At 37.5% G+C, this 18,924-nt stretch overlaps 1 protein-coding gene across 2 annotated transcripts in view; it reads right to left on the reverse strand.

Moving 5' to 3' along the window:
- Positions 1-18,924, reverse strand: part of WDR7 (WD repeat domain 7) — a 367,645-nt gene that overhangs the window by 299,667 nt on the left and 49,054 nt on the right. For both annotated transcript variants that reach the window (XM_032882427.1, XM_032882426.1), the window contains exon 12: positions 18,263-18,483. In XM_032882427.1, the coding sequence (XP_032738318.1) occupies positions 18,263-18,483 (221 nt within the window). The remainder of the gene's footprint in view (positions 1-18,262; positions 18,484-18,924) is intronic.

Genomic DNA, 18,924 nt, shown 5'->3' on the forward strand with positions numbered 1-18,924 from the left:
ACACACACACACACACACACACACACACACACACACACACACACACACACATATATAAAAAAGAATGACTCGGGTGCCTGGGTGGCTCAGTCGGTTAAGCATTTGACTTCAGCTCAGGTCATGATCTCAGGGTCCTGGGACTGAGAGCCCCACATCCGCACAGGGCTCCTTGCTCTATGGGGAAGTCTGCCTGTCTCTCTGCCCTCTCCCCAAGCTGCCGTCTACTTGTGGGCTCACTCACTCTCTCTCAAAAAAATAAATAAAATTTAAAAAATAAAAAATAAAAGAATGACTCAAAGCTTAAATAAACAAATTTAAGATGAAAGGAAGCACCTTCTTAAAATGTCTTACTAATGTTAATTATGTTAGCGCTAGGTAACAACTCAAAGCACAATATATAGCTTTAGAAAGATTTCATTGCTAATGACTGTTAGATGTAAATACATATTTCATATAATTATGCATTTTTTGGCTGTCCTCCTGTCAGACGGACCAAATGATCACTGCCTGAAACCATAATGTAGCTGCTGTAAAGAGATTTAAGTTTCATTGGAAATCTGTTCCATCCTCATTTTCTCTGCCCATTTTGTGGTGGCGGGTGAGGAAGCAGACAAGGAGCACACCCGGTGAGAGCCACGCTGTGCCTCCTCTGGCTGGCAGGTCTGCTCTTCCCCCAGGTGACACATGGCCACAGAACATCAGGAACGAGTGAGACTCCAGTATCCTACCGTCTACTACATGTTCACAGGTGCAATTTCTTAAGGTTAAAAAAAGGACATGAGCAAGAGCTTTAATATTTTATTCCTTTACCCCAATTAACTGTCTCACAGATTGCACTTCCCCAACCACTACCACCAACTGACTTAAGGAGTGAAACTCATGAGGGGCGCCTAGGTGGCTCAGTGGGTTAAAGCCTCTGCCGTCAGCTTGGGTCATGATACCAGGGTCCTGGTTTCAAGTCCCGCATTGGGCTCTCTGCTCAGCGGGGAGCCTGCTTCCCTTCCTCTCTCTCTGCCTGCCTCTCTGCCTACTTGTGATCTGTCTGTCAAATAAATAAATAAAATCTTTTAAAAATAAATAAATAGGGGCGCCTGGGTAGCTCAGTGGGTTGAGCCGCTGCCTTCGGCTCAGGTCATGATCTCAGGGTCCTGGGATTGAGTCCCACATCAGGCTCTCTGCTCAGCAGGGAACCTGCTTCCCTCTCTCTCTCTCTGCCTGCCTCTCCATCTACTTGTGATCTCTCTCTGTCAAATAAATAAATAAAAATCTTGAAAAAAAAATTTAAATAAATAAATAAAAATAAAGAGTGAAACTCATGAATACCATCTAATATTTTGTGTTGTTATGGAACCCAGAATTTGTATAGCATGGACTGAGCATCCTCTCAACTTAGCCAGTATTTTATAAGTGAAAATTATTCAAACTCATGCTCCAAATATGACTAATTCTGCCCTAGAAACAAAATGTAACAATGACATCAAAAATTAATTTAAAAGCAGAGGATAACAACAATAAACAATAGAATATTTAACAAAAACTGTATTTTCATTTGATGAAAAAAATTAAGATAACTGGCCAAGGAAAAGAAGGGAGATGAGGGACCAAAACATACATATTCCAGGACCAATTTTTCTTTCCCGATAATTCTGATCCCCAACCAGAGTCTCACTGAGTGTGCCAGTAAGTAATCCTCACAGTACATTAGTGCTGAGCAGCAGAATGCCACAAACTATCATAGAATCTGATAGAGTCAGAATATACCACCTAGGTCATCCAGCCTGACCTTATGCATTTTACAAGACTTCATTTTAAATCATTCCCAGAAACCTCTTATATAACCTGTTCCTAAACACCTGCCATGAATTACAGAAACTAGAGACAGCTAGTTTACCCCTTCCACTAGCTCTCTGGGGAGATGATTCTGCTTTCCAACAGTTTCCGATATAAATCACATACATACATTTTCCCTACTTTTGCTAATTTGTTTTCCAAATTAAATTCTTCTTTTTCTTCATATCATTTCAGGGTCAATCTCTTAACTGACCCCAAACAATTTTTCTCTTTGTGTATTCCCTAAATATATGATCACTAACTACTGTCTTTCCTTTTAAATATGCCCATCATTAGACAAGCTATAAATGACCAGCTTCTTTCAGTCGTAAATCAATCTTGCTATTCTCTTAATCATTCTTTCTCATACTTCCCAGAACTCTTTATATGGAACATAAATGTGCAGTTAAGATGCATCATTCATCACTTTTAAATATTCTACCTGAAAGGAAAAAAGAACCTAGGAATATTAATTTCATTTCTACATTTTCATTAAACTAGCTTAAAAAAAATTTTTTTGAGACATCCATAGCTTATCCTTCCTTTTTTATTTTTTATTTTTTTTAAAGGAAAAAGAAAAGTAGAAGGCTGTTTCTTTAATGGCTGTTTTAGAAAAGAAGACCACGGAGTCTAACCAAAATACTTACCTTCTAATTGGTTACATTCTATATGAAGACTTTTAGAAACAAATTTTAATATCTTCACTCAGTCACTATATATAAAAGGTAATAAATAGTGGAGTAATTAGAATTCCATCTTTCTTCAACTGCTTCCTTATCAATTAAACAGCAAATAAAATATGAAGAATTTAATGTAAGACAGGCGCCTAGGTGGCTCAGTGGGTTAAACGCCTGACTCTCAATTTGGCTTAGGTCAAGATCTCAGGATCGTGAGAAGAAGCCCTGTATCGGGCTCCACGCTGCGTGTGGAGCCTGCTTAAGATTCTCTCTCTTCGGGGCGCCTGGGTGGCTCAGTGGGTTAAGCTGCTGCCTTCGGCTCAGGTCATTATCTCGGAGTCCTGGGATCGAGCCCCGCATCGGGCTCTCTGCTCAGCAGGGAGCCTGCTTCCTCTTCTCTCTCTGCCTGCCTCTCTGCCTGCTTGTGATCTCTCTATCAAATAAATAAATAAAATCTTAAAAAAAAAAAAAGATTCTCTCTCTTCCATTGCCCCTCCCCCATCTTTCTTGCTCTCTCTCTCTCTCCCTCCCTCTTTAAAAAAAAAAAAAAAAAAAAGTCTATGATTCTTCTTTCCTCACCCCAAAAACAAATTTCTGATAAGTATGTTATTTGTTCTTAATCCAACCACTGTTTTTTAACTAAATTTTATTACGTTTCTGGATGGAGAAAGATTCCAACCTTCAAAAATATGAAAGAAGCTACATAGAAAAAGGACAGATAACCTAAGAATGAGAAAATTTCAACAGAAGCATATATGCTTAACATTTCAGTTAAGTTTGGCACTCACAGAAGTACTAAAATTCCCAAGAAAAACAAATAAGCTAAGGACAAAAGATGTCTCAAAAAAAAAAAAATCACTAAATCTTCAAAGAAAAATTACTCAGTATCTCTGGTAACCAAGGAAATGCAAATTCAAACAATAAGATACTCTTTCCATCTATCAATTTAGCCAAAGATTTTAGAAATTGTAATAGCAAACAACCAACATTTATCAGGTTCTTACTTTGTGCTGGGTATTATTCTAAATACTTGGCCAAATACCAAATGTTATAATTCATTAGAGTCCCACAACAACCCTCTGAGGTAGGCAGAATTATTATTTCCACTTTACAGATGTGGCAACTAAGGCATGGAAGTAAATACGTACTTCTTGTGCTAGCAAAGGGCAATGAGACAGGAACTGAGGGTAGAAAACAATTTGCTACTATACCTCAGTCACCTTAAAAATGTTAATGCCTATTACACAAAAATTCCGAGGTTCTAATCTTAAAAAATTTATGGAATCTATCTAAGGGAATAATTTTAAGTTTTTTTAACTTAAAAAGATAAGTAATTTATGGACACTGGGGAGAGTATGTGCTATGGTGAGTGCTGTGAAGTGTGTAAACCTGGCAATTCACAGACCTGTACCCCTGGAGCTAATAATACATTATATGTTAATAAAAAATTTTAAAAAGAGGGGCGCCTGGGTGGCTCAGTGGGTTAAAGCCTCTGCCTTCGGCTCAGGTCATGGTCCCAGGGTCCTGGGATCGAGCCCCGCATCGGGCTCTCTGCTCAGCAGGGAGCCTGCTTCCCTTCCTCTCTCTCTGCCTGCCTCTCTGCCTACTTGTGACCTCTCTGTCAAATAAATAAATTAAATCTTTAAAAAAAAAAAATTTTAAAAAGATAGTATTGTATTGTATAATACAGATGGTCAAATTGGGAACAATTCGCATAACCAAAGTAGGAGAATTGCTAAGTAAATATGGTGTGCTCACATAAACATGGTATGTTTTACAATCATTAAATATTACTTTCATGAATAAGTATGACTTGGAAAAGTATCTGTTATGATAAAAAATGAAGATAATGTGCTCAAATAACTCTATCTACAATATAATCACAAATATACAGTAAGTGGATATTAAAGGCCATAGGAAAAGATATCAAATGTTAATTGTGGTTCTCTTGTATGTACAAGGATAACAGGTAACCTTTTACCTTCTTAGCAATCTCTTCTGTCAAACATTTTCACAGTGTCTTATGTGTTAAACTTATAAAATTGCAATTAAAAACATGTTTTTTAAAAGCAAATAATGTATAATAAAGAAAAGGAGGTAAAAGGAGATTAAAACTAAAAAATTCCAGAGCTGAATTATCAAAGATGAAAACTAAAGGGAAAGTACAAGAGAACTGAGCACAGTTCTCTAAAGGAAAAGTAGAATACGGGAATTCAAAAGAATGGCTGTGTTTTGTTCTACAAAGTGAAAGATAAATATTCAATAAATTAGCAATTGAAAAGTAAGTATGCATCAAAGTCATATACTTACATAAATCAATAATGAAAACAACAGTCAAAATTTGGAGAAATACAGTTATTTTAAAATACATAATGACATCTACTAGGAGGCAGTACGCACGGTGGATAAGCACACAGGACATCAAGTCGGACTACTTAGGACCAAATTCCAGCTCTGCCACCTACTAACTGTGTGACGGAGGGAAGTTATTTAACCTCTCTGAACCTCATTTCTCTGTATAACGTGGTTAACAGCAATAACCACACCTCACGGAATTACTGTTTGAATTAAATGAAATGTGCACAAAGAAATTAGCACAGTGACTAACATATCATGCATACAAAAGATAACAGTAGCTAATATTATTTTTACCATTATTATGTCATTATACACCATAAAGTCTACCTTTTTAAAATGTAATTATATTTAGTTTCTGAAGGAGTTGCCAATATTCAGGTATCTGCCAAGAAATATGAAGATATTTATAATTCTTCGATACATTCGTTTTCCTTTTCAATATTTTCTCCTCACATTAATATCTCTGCTTTAATTTAATCTGAATAGTTCCACCTGCATAACCATCACTTTCACACAAATATTACCTTAAAGCTACATTAATAAAGTTAACACTCTTAACAATATGTCAATAAAATAATTCAGTCCAACAACCCAGTGACCACCTTCCATTGTTCTTGAGTATTTCCTCACACTGCTTTTCCACTGAGTTTACTTTATAATTTTTCACTTTATGCCTTTAAAATATTAAAATGCTTTCTTGAATTCCACTTACATATTTATGGGCCTTAGAGACTGAGACAGTCAAATCTGCAGATTGAATATAATCGAAGTTCTTTTTTTTTTTTTTTTAAAGATTTTATTTATTCATTTGTCAGAGACAGAGGGAGAGAGAGCGAGCAAGCACAGGCAGACAGAGAGGCAGGCAGAGGCAGAGGGAGAAGCAGGCTCCCTGCCGAGCAAGGAGCCCAACGTGGGACTCGATCCCAGGACGCCGGGATCATGACCTGAGCCGAAGGCAGCCGCTTAACCAACTGAGCCACCCAGGCGTCCCAAATCGAAGTTCTTTTTAAGGAACTCACAAGTGCCCTTTTCCCTCTCTGCACCCCAGGCAGCTGTCCCCACTTATTACCCAAACCCACACCCAAACCTTGGGCTACACACGTTCAAGTGTTAAGGTCTTCTGTCACAAAGGGCCTCCTTTCTTAGAGGGCAGTGACTTAGGACTCCCAAGTGGCTGCTGGTCCTGCCCTTTCCATTTTCTGCTGTCTCATTTAGAAAGGTGAAAGGCACTATCTATCTGACCTAGTGACTTTTAATCTGCCTGCTTGGCCTCAACCTATTTACCCCAATTACACCTGTATCCTTACTAGAAATAAACATCAAATTTATACATCTAATATAACTATGAAATATCTTTTTTGCCTTCTCATGAAAATAAGTGGGTTAATAGAGACTGACCCCACTTCTCCAAGCAGAGATACTGAAAGAGTATGTGTATCTCCTAGCAGTAAACTATTAGAATATATATGCTAAATACACATCTTTGTTTAACAAGGATGCTGGCTTGCTTTAAGTCTGTTATCAAAGAACAAAGAAACCTAACCTTCAGAGTCCACAATTAAGCAAGAAAGTTGTGCCTAGCCAATCATTTATGCCCAAGAAAAGCAGTAAGTAGGGTCAAACTTCACCCTTGATCATCTGAGGTCATGCTGCCAAAGGCTTTGCACAGGTAATAGTCATACCCTTCTGTAATCTGCCCCAAATTTTCCATTAGAAATGACACAGTTGGGGCCACTCAGACAAGTAAAAACGCCAATGTACAGGCAGTGAGCAAGCAAAGAACATTACTCAAGAAGTACAATTTCTAGGGAATTAGTTGCCGATATCCTGAAAACTGTCTCCTGCAATAAAAAGATACACAGATAGACGGAAAGAGAAAGGGAACTCATCTCTAATTTGGGCAGATTCTAAAACCACCTGGCCATAGTTGGGAAACAAGGAAATGAAAAGCAGTTCCTGATACAGGAACAAAGTTTATCTATCATAAAGTCATTCCAAAGCTGGAAAGAATGAATACATTCCCCAGACTTAGACCTTTATCACCTAAATGAGAACGTAGGTAACTGCAAACAAATAATAAAATGGGGCACTTAGGTAGGTCAGTCTGTAAGCATCTATTTTTGGCTCATATCATGATCCCAGCGTTCTGGATCGAGTCCCAAGTCAGGCTCCCTGCTCAGCAAGGAGTGTGCTTCTCCCTCTCCTTCTGCCCCTACCCCCTGCTAGTGTGCACACGCTTTCTCTCCCTCTCAAATAACTACATAAAATCTTTAAATAATAATGATTAAATGAGTTCCTATTATAAGCTGGGCGTGATCTCCAAACTTAAAACTACCGCTTGATGGAAAGTAAAGTGCTAGAGCTTGCCAGAGCTCCACAAGGACTTCTAAAAGTCACCCCAAAATGAAGACGCAGATTCAGGTCTGTTTGGCTCTAAAGGTCCTGCTCTCCCTGATATGAACAACTGGGGGTTCATTGTTGTAGGTTCCATGTGCCAACAGCAGAAAGTTTTCTCCAGCTACTTCGGAAAGTCTTCACCAATGTCTGAGAAAAAAACACTGATTATGACTGACAAAAAAAATTACTGTACGTTAACTGGCATTTTTTGTTCTTTTTAGTATACATTCTTCCTTTCTAAACTTGTAGCATTCCATTTTCATTCCACTTTACTCTCTTGTCCAACCTCTCCTTGGAAGAACATCATGAACAGTTTACTTTGCAGGACAGTTTCATATTTTATTGTTCCTTCCAATCCTCCCTAAGTAAGATAAAATAAAAAGTCCCAAAATGGTCTCACATACACCTAGCTTGCAGCACATACAAAACCATTACTCTGATCTCTTGGTCATTTTTTTCAAAGTAATGTACAAATATGTCACCTTCCTGCCAGTGTTTGCCATCGACAGATTCAGCAGGTACTAACAAAAACAACTTAAGAAAAAAAAAAAAAATGGGGCACCTGGGTGGCTTAGTGGGTTAAGCCTCTGCCTTTGGCTCAGGTCACGGTCCTGGGGTCCTGGGATCAAGTCCCGCATGGGGCTTTCTGCTCAGCAGGGAGCCTGCTTCCCCCGCCACCCCGCCCCTCTGCCTGCCTCTCTGCCTACTTGTGATCTCTCTGTCAAATAAATAAGTAAATAAAAATCTTTAAAAAAATTAAAAAAAAAAACTTAAGGGCTACAGACTCCTCCACCAAACACACAGAAGGTTCCTCAACAAACAGAGTTTGTTCACATACCATAGGATTTTACACACACCCATAAAGCTAACATTGCCCTTTTTGAAAGTCTCCCCAAACCACCCACAGCTGGCCTAAGTGGCCATTCGAGGACCTCCCTGAGGAACTCCTGCTTAAGGCAATCCTGAGAAAGTGCTTCACATGTACTCTGCTGCTTTATAACCGCATTTTCCCAGCCTGGCTCCCTCATTAGATGAAATTCTAACAAATAGGAACTAGGGGCGCCTGGGTGGCTCAGTGGGTTAAAGCTTCTGCCTTCAGCTCAGGTCATGATCCCAGTGTCCTGGGATCGAGCCCGCATTGGGCTCTCTGCTCAGTGGGGAGCCTGCTTCCTCCTCTCTCTCTCTCTCTCTCTGTCTCTCCGCCTACTTGTGAACTCTCTCTATAAAATAAATAAATAAAATCTTTCAAACAAAAAAATAGGAACTATATCTTGTCAACTTCCAAATGAAGGTACCTGAAATACGGCAGACACTCAGATATTTGCTGAATGAATGACTATTCAAAAATACACTGCCTGAGGAGTCATCTCAAAAACTCATTATTATTTTCTAACAATTTCTGCCACTTTAAGATAAATTTTAATTCATTTTAAAATTGCTTTATGATTAAGTTACTCAAGAAAAATTAGTCTTTATGTCATACTCTCTATGTCATACTATCTCTTCAGCTCAAAATAAAAAGTCAAATTAATCAACCACTTCATTCACAAAGTTTAGCACCAAATGACTTCTATTATTAAAACTAAACTCCAGGGGTGCCTGGGTTGGCTCAGGCATTAAGCATCTGCCTTCAAGACTCAGGTCATGATTGAGGTCCTGGGATTGAGCCCCACTTTGGGCTCCCTGCTCAGCGGGAAGCCTGCTCCTCCCTCTCCCACTCCCCCTGCTTGTGTTCCGTCTCTTACAGTGTCTGTCTCTCTGTTAAATAAATAAATAAAATCTTAAAAAAACAAAAACAAAAACCTAAACTTCATTCCCAATATAATCTTCTCTACTCCCAAGGATATGACTTCAGAGCTAAAAAAAGCCTTTCCAAGATAGAAGAATATCTAAATCTCTAAAGTGTTTGGCACAATGTAAGCATCGTCTGAAGAGAAGGATGCAGTCTTTCTCATTACTCTCAAAGGGACCACACACTGACAGTCTCTCGGTATATTACTGAATTTCTCAGCTTCCTACACGAGAGACAGGGTGTATTATGATACCTGAATATATAAACATGATTCGTAGCAGGAAAAATTAATTATTTATCTTGAAAAAATAAGACAGTGGCCAGGGCACCTGGGTGGCTCAGTGGGTTAAAGCCTCTGCTCTCGGCTCGGGTCATGATCCCGGGGTCCTGGGATTGAGCCCCGCGTGGGGCTCTCTGCTCGGCAGGGAGTCTGCTTCCTCCTCTCTCTCTGCCTGCTTCTCTGCCTACTTGTGATCTCTGTCTGTGAAATAAATAAATAAAAAATCTTTAAAAAAAAAATGAGAGTAGTAAAAATTTGGAAAACATGAAATTATAAAGAATACAATGTAAGCCAACCAGAATGAACGGCCAATACAATATTGATATATTAATGCATTTGTGCTTTCAAAATGAAAATTGGTGCTTTTCACTCATACATACTCTGCATACAGCTACTTAAAAGCCCGAATATTAGCAAGATTTTAAAGAGTAAAGATGATGGAGAATTATGAGGGTAAACAGGTGGTAAAACCCTATCCTTCAGCTTTTAAAGGATAATTTAGCAATACCTACTCAAAAGACTTTAAAAATCAATATGCCTTTTTATACAGAAATTCCACATCTACAAATTTATCTTAAGAAATCATTTCAGGGGGCGCCTGGGTGGCTCAGTGGTTAAATCCTCTGCCTTCGGCTCAGGTCATGATCTCAGGGTCCTGGGATCGAGTCCCACATCGGGCTCTCTGCTCAGCAGGGAGCCTGCCTCCTCCTCCTCTCTCTCTGCCTGCCTCTCTGCCTACTTGTGATCTGTCTATCAAATAAATTTAAAAAAAAAAAAAAAACTTAAAAAAAAAAAAAAAAAAAAAGAAATCATTTCAGATGTGCAAAAATATTTAGATATACTAATTTATATTCTCACTATTGACAAGAGAAAAAATTTTTAAAGCAACATTCTAAAACTTCTGATAAAATTAAGTAAGTTAACCCAGTATCATTAAAAATGGTGTTGAAATACACTTAGTGACACAGAAAGATGACCGAACATCTTTAGAAAATATTTGTGTTCTCTAAAGATAAACTCAGAATGGATGAAAGACTTAATGTGAGACAGGAGTCCATCAAAATCCTAGAGGAGAACACAGCAACCTCTTCAACCTCAGCTGCAGCCATCTTCTTGCTAGACACATCTCCAAAGGCAAGGGAAACAAAAGCAAAAATGAACTACTGGGACTTCAAGGTAAAAAGCTTCTGCACAGCAAAGGTCAACAAAACTAAAAGAAAACCTATGGAATGGGAGATATTCACAAATGACCTATCAGATAAAGGGCTAGTATCCAAGATCTATAAAGAACTTCTCAAACTCAACACCCAAAAAACAAAGAATCCAGTCAAGAAATGGGCAGAGGACAAGAACAAACAATTCTCCAAAGAAGAGATACAAATGGCCAATAGATACATGAAAAAAAATGCTCCACATCGCTTGGCCTCAGGAAAATACAAATCAAAACCACAATGAGATAGCACCTCACACCACTCAGAATGGCTAAAATTAACAAGACAGCAAACAACAAATGTTGGTGAGGATGCAGAGAAAGGGGAACCCTCTTACACTGTTGATGGGGATGCAAACTGGTACAGCCACTCTGCAACACAGTATGAAGGTTCCTCAAGAAGTTAAAAATAGAGCTACCCTAGGACCCAGCAATTGCGATACTAGGTATTTATCCCAAGGATACAAATGCAGCGATCCCAAGGGGCACCTGCACTTCAGTGTTCTTAGCAGCAATGCCACAATAGCCAAACTGTAGAAAGAGCTGCGATGTCCACCGACAGATGAATGGATAAAAAGATGTGGTATGTATGTATGTGTGTGTGTGTGTGTATATATATATATACACACATACACACACCCCCCACACACAATGGAATATTAGCCATCAACATGGATGAACTGGAGGGTATTATGCTGAGCAAAATAAGTCAAACAGAGAAAGACAATTATCATATGTTTCCACTCATTTGTGGAATATAAGAAACAGTGCAGAGGATCATAGGGCAAGGGAGGGAAAACAGAATGGGGAGTCATCAGAGAAGAGAAAAACCATGAGATACTCTTAACTATAGGAAACAAACTGAGGGTTGCTAGAGGAGAGGTGGATGGGGGGATGGGTAACTGGGTGATGGACAGGAAGGAGGGCATGTGATGTGATGAACACTGGGCGCTATAGGTAACTGATGAATTAATGACCATTACAACTGAAACTCATGATATACTGTACGTTGGCTAATTGAATTTAAATTTTTAAAAAGTAAATATTTGTGTTCTCTATAACAAGTTATTTAATTTAAAAAGTAAAAATTAATTTCAAAAAGACAGTGCTGAATACATAAAAACATGAAAGTGGCCTCAAAATATAAGAGAATTAAATGTTAAAGGAAAAAAAGAGTAGAACATTATGTGCACTGTGATGTATCTTAGAAAAATGTTAGTTCTGCCTCCTGGTTTTGCTTGATTTGTACTGCCAAAGTTAACTATGCTTGGCTTGAGGCCATGTCATAATTATAAACACTGTTTTTTAAATGTAACACTCAAATTAAATTAGTAACAAAAGCCCAAATTCAAAAAGGTAAGATAAGAGCGAATTCAGGCAAAAGCTTTAGGTACTTTTTTAAAAAGGACAATATATTTAAAAGAAACCTAATTTGTTAATTGTTCTTAATGGCTTTGAACATTAGCTATGCTAGCATACGTATAGCGACATACACCTTTCATGTTATCACATCTCTTATCTCTAAGAGCTGGGGATTAAACACTGTCGAGTGAAGGCACACACAGGTTAGATACCGGGCGTTCCTGTTTTCATAAACCCATGCTGCCCCCTTCTGGATGCTTTTGGAGATTATGTGATAATACAAGTTTATTAAGATAACATAAATTAAAAGTAATCGTATTTAAAGTAATTTATTAAAGAAGTTAGCCTATTGCTCTTATGAAGAAATGTATTATTGGTGCTAAATTTATTTGGAAACATTTTCCAAAAATTCCATTTTGAATAAAGTTCTACTAGCAGCACACAGCTGATAAGCAGTCACCCATGCCAATGAGGGAAATAAATACAAATATATATTATTAAAAGTAAATAAAATACTTAACAAAGTCATGTTTTTTGTTCTCTTTCATATGCATCCCCCCCATTCCCAAAGCGAAGGAGAATGTGAATTTGGTACTTACCTTTACAGTTCAATTTTGAAAATTTTACTATCTATGGTGCATCCATAAATACATAGTATGCACTTGTGTGTTTTCTAAATGTAAACAGACAGTATCTTATTGTATCACACACACAAAGGTTCCACGTCACAGGTGCAGCCAGCCGCTGCAAGTACTGTTCAACGAGGAAACGTGGAGAGTTCCACGCAAAAACATCGGCACCATTCTACGAGTAGGAAACACTCTACTGGGTCACTAGTGTTATTTTTTAATTTCTGCATTTTCATGCCTGTCAATAATCTCTGTTTGGTTTATTAGGGAAAATGTTTTTTAAAGCATTTCTGACATTTTAAAATTTTTTTAGTACTTTTTTTTTTTTTTTTTACAAAGTCTGGTTTCTTTCTCTGAAATTAAAATATGTGGAAATGGATCTTGGAGAGTAGAATCCCTCATACTGGAAGCTATTGTAAAAAAAGAAAGAAAAGAAAAGAAAAGAAAAGAAAAGAAAAGAAAAGAAAAGAAAAGAAAAGAGAAGCTGGCAGGGAGGTGAAGGGAAGAGGTCAGATCATTCTCAGTTGGAAGTACTAATCCTAATGCCAGAGTCTTGGAGGCAGTTTCCTGCTGCAGCATTCCAGAAGCCTTGGGAAATCTGCCCTCCCTTTCAAGAGCTCTCTTCTGCAAACTCCCTGGGGATTTGGTGCAGGCTTTGGCCTCCCCTAGCCTCCAGTTCAGATTTGAATATTCACCAAAGCCTACCTCTGACAGCTACCCAAATCTGAAAAGCATTCTATCTCTAACCACTCTACTTAAATTTCTCAGTTATTAGAATAAGATTCAGTTCAAGTGCAACACTTCCAAAGTATTAAAACATTCTATCATTGAAAATCTCTGCAGGATTCCAAGATGAGTTAAGAGAATCACACAGTTGGAGAACAAGGTGGGAAGGGAGACTTGCTTTTCACTAAGAAGATTTAATACCTCTTGTATTTTATATGCCTATTTACGAAATATTTTAAGATACTACAGTAATATTCTCAGTGTAGATGAAAAGTTAAAATTTAAAAACTCAAAATTTTAGCAAGCCCATTTTAAAAACAGATTTTCCTAAAAAGTCTTCTATATGAGTATTTAAAATGGCAATCTAATTTTAGTAATAGTAGTAAGAGTAATAATATAAGGATTCTACTTTAAATTTGAATCCTATTCAAACTGCCTCAGAGCTTTAACTTCTGAATAGCAATACAGAAGGTGAAAACCACTCTTTTAAAAACAATAAACACAACTTGGAATGACAAACAAAAATGGTATAGAACTGTATGCTATGTTGTATAATTCAGATTATATATATTTATATATATTATATATATTTAAGTCATTTCACTTCAGTCTCCTTCCAGATGTACTTTTCATATATATATACAGCACACATATATGTTCTCTTTCATATATACACAGTACATGTAGATGTATCTTTTCTGTATACTCACGGCACATGCATATATGCCTTTCATGTGTACATACAGCATATATGTATACGCACTGTCCATGTGTACACACAGCACAGGCATATGTACCTTTTGCATGTTGGTACAGCATGTGTGTATGTATCTCTTGTGCGTATGTACAGCACATGAGTATGTTTCATTCACATGTATATACAGTACAGGTACATGTATCATTCATCTGCATGTAGGATACATTTTGTTTCATCAAGAAACCAAACCACCAAAAAGGAAAAAAAAACCTCAAACTGAAGTTTTTCCTTTTACATTCAATAACCTGAAGAAGAAACAGAAATGGCAAATAACCTAATATTAAAGATCTCAAAATTACAAGTTTCAACATCCCTCCTGAAGTCAAAACACACAGGTAGTCAAAGCTCACAGCATTTTTTGAGTAGTTTCCCAAAGCTCCCTGTCTCTGAGTACCTAGAAGATGCCCCTCCCCTTATCCTTCACAGCATGTTGTTAGTATCTCTCCTTTACCTTTATATAAGGTAGGCCTTGTAGGAGACTAACAACATTTGCCTGATCCTCCTCCTAAAACACAAGGTTATATTTCTGGGAAGACTTAAACACATGTGGCAGATGGTAATACTGCCCCCAGAAGCTTTCTGAATTGCTCGCAATAATCCTTCAGCACTATACAACCCTGAATTACTTCAACAGTCCATATCTTAAAGGATACCTTCAGAAAAATTTTAACATTATTATATTTTAATTATTTAAAATAATCTGTATCGGGGCGCCTGGGTGGCTCAGTGTGTTACAGCCTCTGCCTTCGGCTCAGGTTATGGTCTCAGGGTCCTGGGATGGAGCCCCGCATCGGGCTCTCTGCTCGGCGGGGAGCCTGCTTCCCCCTCTCTCTCTGCCTGCCTCTCTGCCTACTTGTGACCTCTGTCAAATGAATAAATAAAATCTTTAAAATAAAATAAAATATAATATATAAAATATCTCAGTTATTGAGACTACTTGGTGAATCTAACTCAATTTCAAAGCGCTCTGCCTACTAAATGGACTTTTACTATTTTGGAAAAAAAATGTGTAAATCCATCTAAAAAAAAGAAAAACAAAAAAGCCTTCAATGTAAAATAAAAACAATCTATTCAATTTAAGTACTCTACACAATACTGTAGCTAGGCAGTTTTTATCATCTATGTCAAATTTTTAAAATACTTAAAACTCCCATTAATAAAAGAATACTGAAATCATTTACTAAAAATAAAGTATACAGAACCACTGTGCCAGGCAACAAATTGATGCTATGTTATAGCAAGAATACGGAAAGGTTTTTTGGTTAAAAAGATACTAACATGCGGGGCACCTGGGTGGCTCAGTGGGTTAAGCCGCTGCCTTCGGCTCAGGTCATGATCTCAGGGTCCTGGGATCGAGCCCCGCATTGGGCTCTCTGCTCAGCAGGGAGCCTGCTTCCTCCTCTCTCTCTGCCTGCCTCTCTGCCTACTTGTGATCTCTCTGTCAAATAAATAAATAAAATATTTAAAAAAAATAATAATAATAATAATAAAATAATAAAAAGAAGAGAATCTCTACCATTAAATCTATACATCGTTGGTTATTTTCCAAGTACCAGACTTCCTTGTCTGTGTCTTCCTCCTATTAGCCAAGCAACTGGCACCTGGGTCAGTCCCTTGTCTACTCAGGAGCCCATTCCCTATGTAGCTGCATGTGTGTACTAGGTACCTTTTCTTCTTCTTTTTCTCCTTCTTTCTTTCCTTATTGTATTGTATTACATTAGTCACCATACAGAACAGCATTAGTTTTTGATGTAGTGTTCCATGATTCATTGTTTGCATACACTAAGTACTTTTTTACTCACTAATGCATTTCTAAATGCAACCAGTCAAAAAAAAATCATTATATTATATATCCACTTGAAGTTTTTTTTTTTTCCTTTCCCTAAAGATTTCATTTATTTTACAGAGAGAAAGAGTGCAGAAGCAGGGGGAATGGCAGGCAGAGGTAGAGGAAGAAGCAGACACCCCACTAAGTGGGATGTGGGGCCCGATCCCAGGACCCTAAGATCATGACTGAGCTGAAGGCAGGCCACTTAACCGACTGAGCTACCCAGGCACCCCTCCACTTGAAGTTTTTAAAAAAGAAACCAGAGAATGCTCTCATACAAACTAAAAAAAAAAAAGTATATACTAATGTAGATTTAAAGAGAAAACATGATCTTATATAAACCACTCTAAACTTTACTTTTAGTTATATTTATAATTTAAAATATATTTCTTTAGGGACGCCTGGGTGGCTCAGTTGGTTGGACGACTGCCTTCGGCTCAGGTCATGATCCCGGGGTCCCGGGATCGAGTCCCACATTGGGCTCCCAGCTCCATGGGGAGTCTCTTCTCCCTCTGACCTTCTCCTCGCTCATGCTCTCTCTCACTGTCTCGCTCTCAAATAAATAAATAAAATCTTTAAAAAAAAAAAAATTAAATAAATAAATAAAATATATTTCTTTAAAATTTTATATAACGGGGCGCCTGGGTGACTCAGTGGGTTAAAGCCTCTGCCTTCGGCTCAGGTCATGATCCCAGCGTCCTGGGATTGAGCCCCACGTCGGGCTCTCTGCTCTACAGGGAGCCTGCTTCCTCCTCCTCTCTCTCTCTCTCTCTCTGCCTGCCTCTCTGCCTACTAGTGATCTCTGTCTGTCAAATAAATAAATAAAATCTTAAAAAAAAATTTTTACATAACAACAAAAATCTGGGATGAAAATTCTCATGCTTCACTATAGGGCCTAACTACTGTACAATGAAGCTTAGCATAGATTTTAACAGTGCTGTAACTCACAAGTGCCATTATGATGATATCCGTTTCACAAAAACAGACAGATGATTGGTTGTTTAAATAAACACATAGCAACTGTTACAGTGATGGAGATAAGAACCTAACAAACAATTTGGAAAGGAAGGAATAAGAAAGAAGGAAGAGAATGATTAAGAACCTGAATTTGGGAGCACCTAGGTGGCTTAGTCAGTTAAGCAGCCACTCTTGATTTAGACTCTTGATTTTGGCTCAGGTAATGATCTCAGGGTCCTGGGATCAGGCCCCACATCCGGCTCCACACTCAGTGGGACGGCTCCTTGAGGATTCTCTCTTTCCCTCTCCCTCTGTATCTCTCCCCACTCCCACGTTTGCACACACACTCTCTCTCTCAAATAAATAAAAACTTAAAAATTAAAAAAACAATTTTCAAGTCTGGCAGAAAAAAAAAAAAAGTGGCACTAGGACTTCCTATAACACCACCAATATCAAATCAAACAAAATCTAGCTCTGGCAGAACACAGCAGATAAAATACATAATCAGGAAGATTAAGTAAGCAAGCAAAAAGGCCAAGGAAAATTTCTTCAGTTTTGAAATGAAATTTCAAAAAATTAAAAAAAAAAAAAAGAATTTGAAACCTTGTGAACACTGCATCAGATTCACAAATAGAACACTTTTCCATTTCAGTAAGACCATAACTTGTGAAGCTGAATGGATTATAAACATGAAACCTGTGTGTAAGACAACAGTGTGTGTGTGTGTGTGTGTGTGCATGCGCATATACGTGAATGCTGGGAAATAGTGACTGTGCACACAAAGGTGACAAATCACACGAAAAAGTTCATGATTAACAAAGAGTAAAAGAAATTATGAAGAAAAAATTATGGATCTGTTATTTATCAGTTCTAAAGCCTCCTCAAACCTCATATTCCTAAAATTATTAGGCTTTCTGATATCACTACACACCCATCAGGAAGAAAGCAATCTGCTTTCACAAAAGTATGTACAAAATTTTCCAATATCATTATCAGTGACTGTTATGGCTTTCCCTTGTCACAGTAAATGTTTATTTAAACAAACACTATTAACAAGTTGATGAGTACTTTGTCTCTACCAAAGTATACATTCACTATCTTTTTGCTCAGACAGAGGTGAAAATGAGACTTCAGAGTATCTTTGTGAATATGTAAACTACTTTAACACAGAAAATTGAAACTTCAATAAACATATTTTAAACTGCTACTGTGTTTCCAAGACAAGCCATACTATTTAGAAGTAACAGGAAAAAATAATGTGCATCTTCTATTTCTGTGCCCAATAGTAACTAACTATAATTCTGCTTAAATATTATATATTAACATTATCCAATTTTAAAATTGAAAGGGTTTTGTTAATTCTTTTGTCACATTTTCCTTAAGTTACTCTAGATCCTACTCCTAATAGCAATATAACTCAGGGCTACCACAATAAAATAATCTTTTAGGATCAACTTACGCTACAGTTTTCAGGTGGAACTAGAAGTTGAGTAATCTCACCACCATGCACACAGAAGATATGTTTCATTTCTCCAGAAAATATGTCCCAAATTATGACGGAAAAATCCACGCCTCCAGATATCAGGTATCTTTGGTCATAACGAGCTGAGACCTGATGAGGATACAGCAAACATGTGACCTTGTTCCGATGACCGCGAAGTGTTCTGTGAGGTGGCCAACCTGTGAATGAGGTTTTGGATTTAAAATGGGAAAATTAAAGTCTTACAAAATTTCAACAAATAAAAGCAAACACGAATTGTCAGAATAGCTATAAATTTTATCATCAAAAAAACTTCTAACTTTATCTTCTAAAATATTCTGTCCTATACAGTAGCTATTAGCCACGTAAGGCTGCTGAGCATGTGAAGTGTAGCTAGGGCAGACTCATATGTGCTGGAAAACACAGAGGCGATTCCAGAAATTTAGCACAAACAAGTAAGTAACATATCTCATCTGTAATTTTTTATATTGATTGCCATTGATTTTATATTGTAAAATTGAAATTTTTTCAATTCTACAAGTTGAAATGAAAATACTTTTGCTATATCGGTTATATAAAATAGATTATTAAAATTAATTTCATCTGCTTCATTCTTTACTAATGTGAATATAGAAAATCAC

Source organism: Lontra canadensis, unplaced genomic scaffold (genome assembly GCF_010015895.1).
Source record: "Lontra canadensis isolate GAN:19392208 unplaced genomic scaffold, GSC_riverotter_1.0 scaffold82, whole genome shotgun sequence".
Taxonomy (NCBI): Eukaryota; Metazoa; Chordata; class Mammalia; order Carnivora; family Mustelidae; genus Lontra; species Lontra canadensis.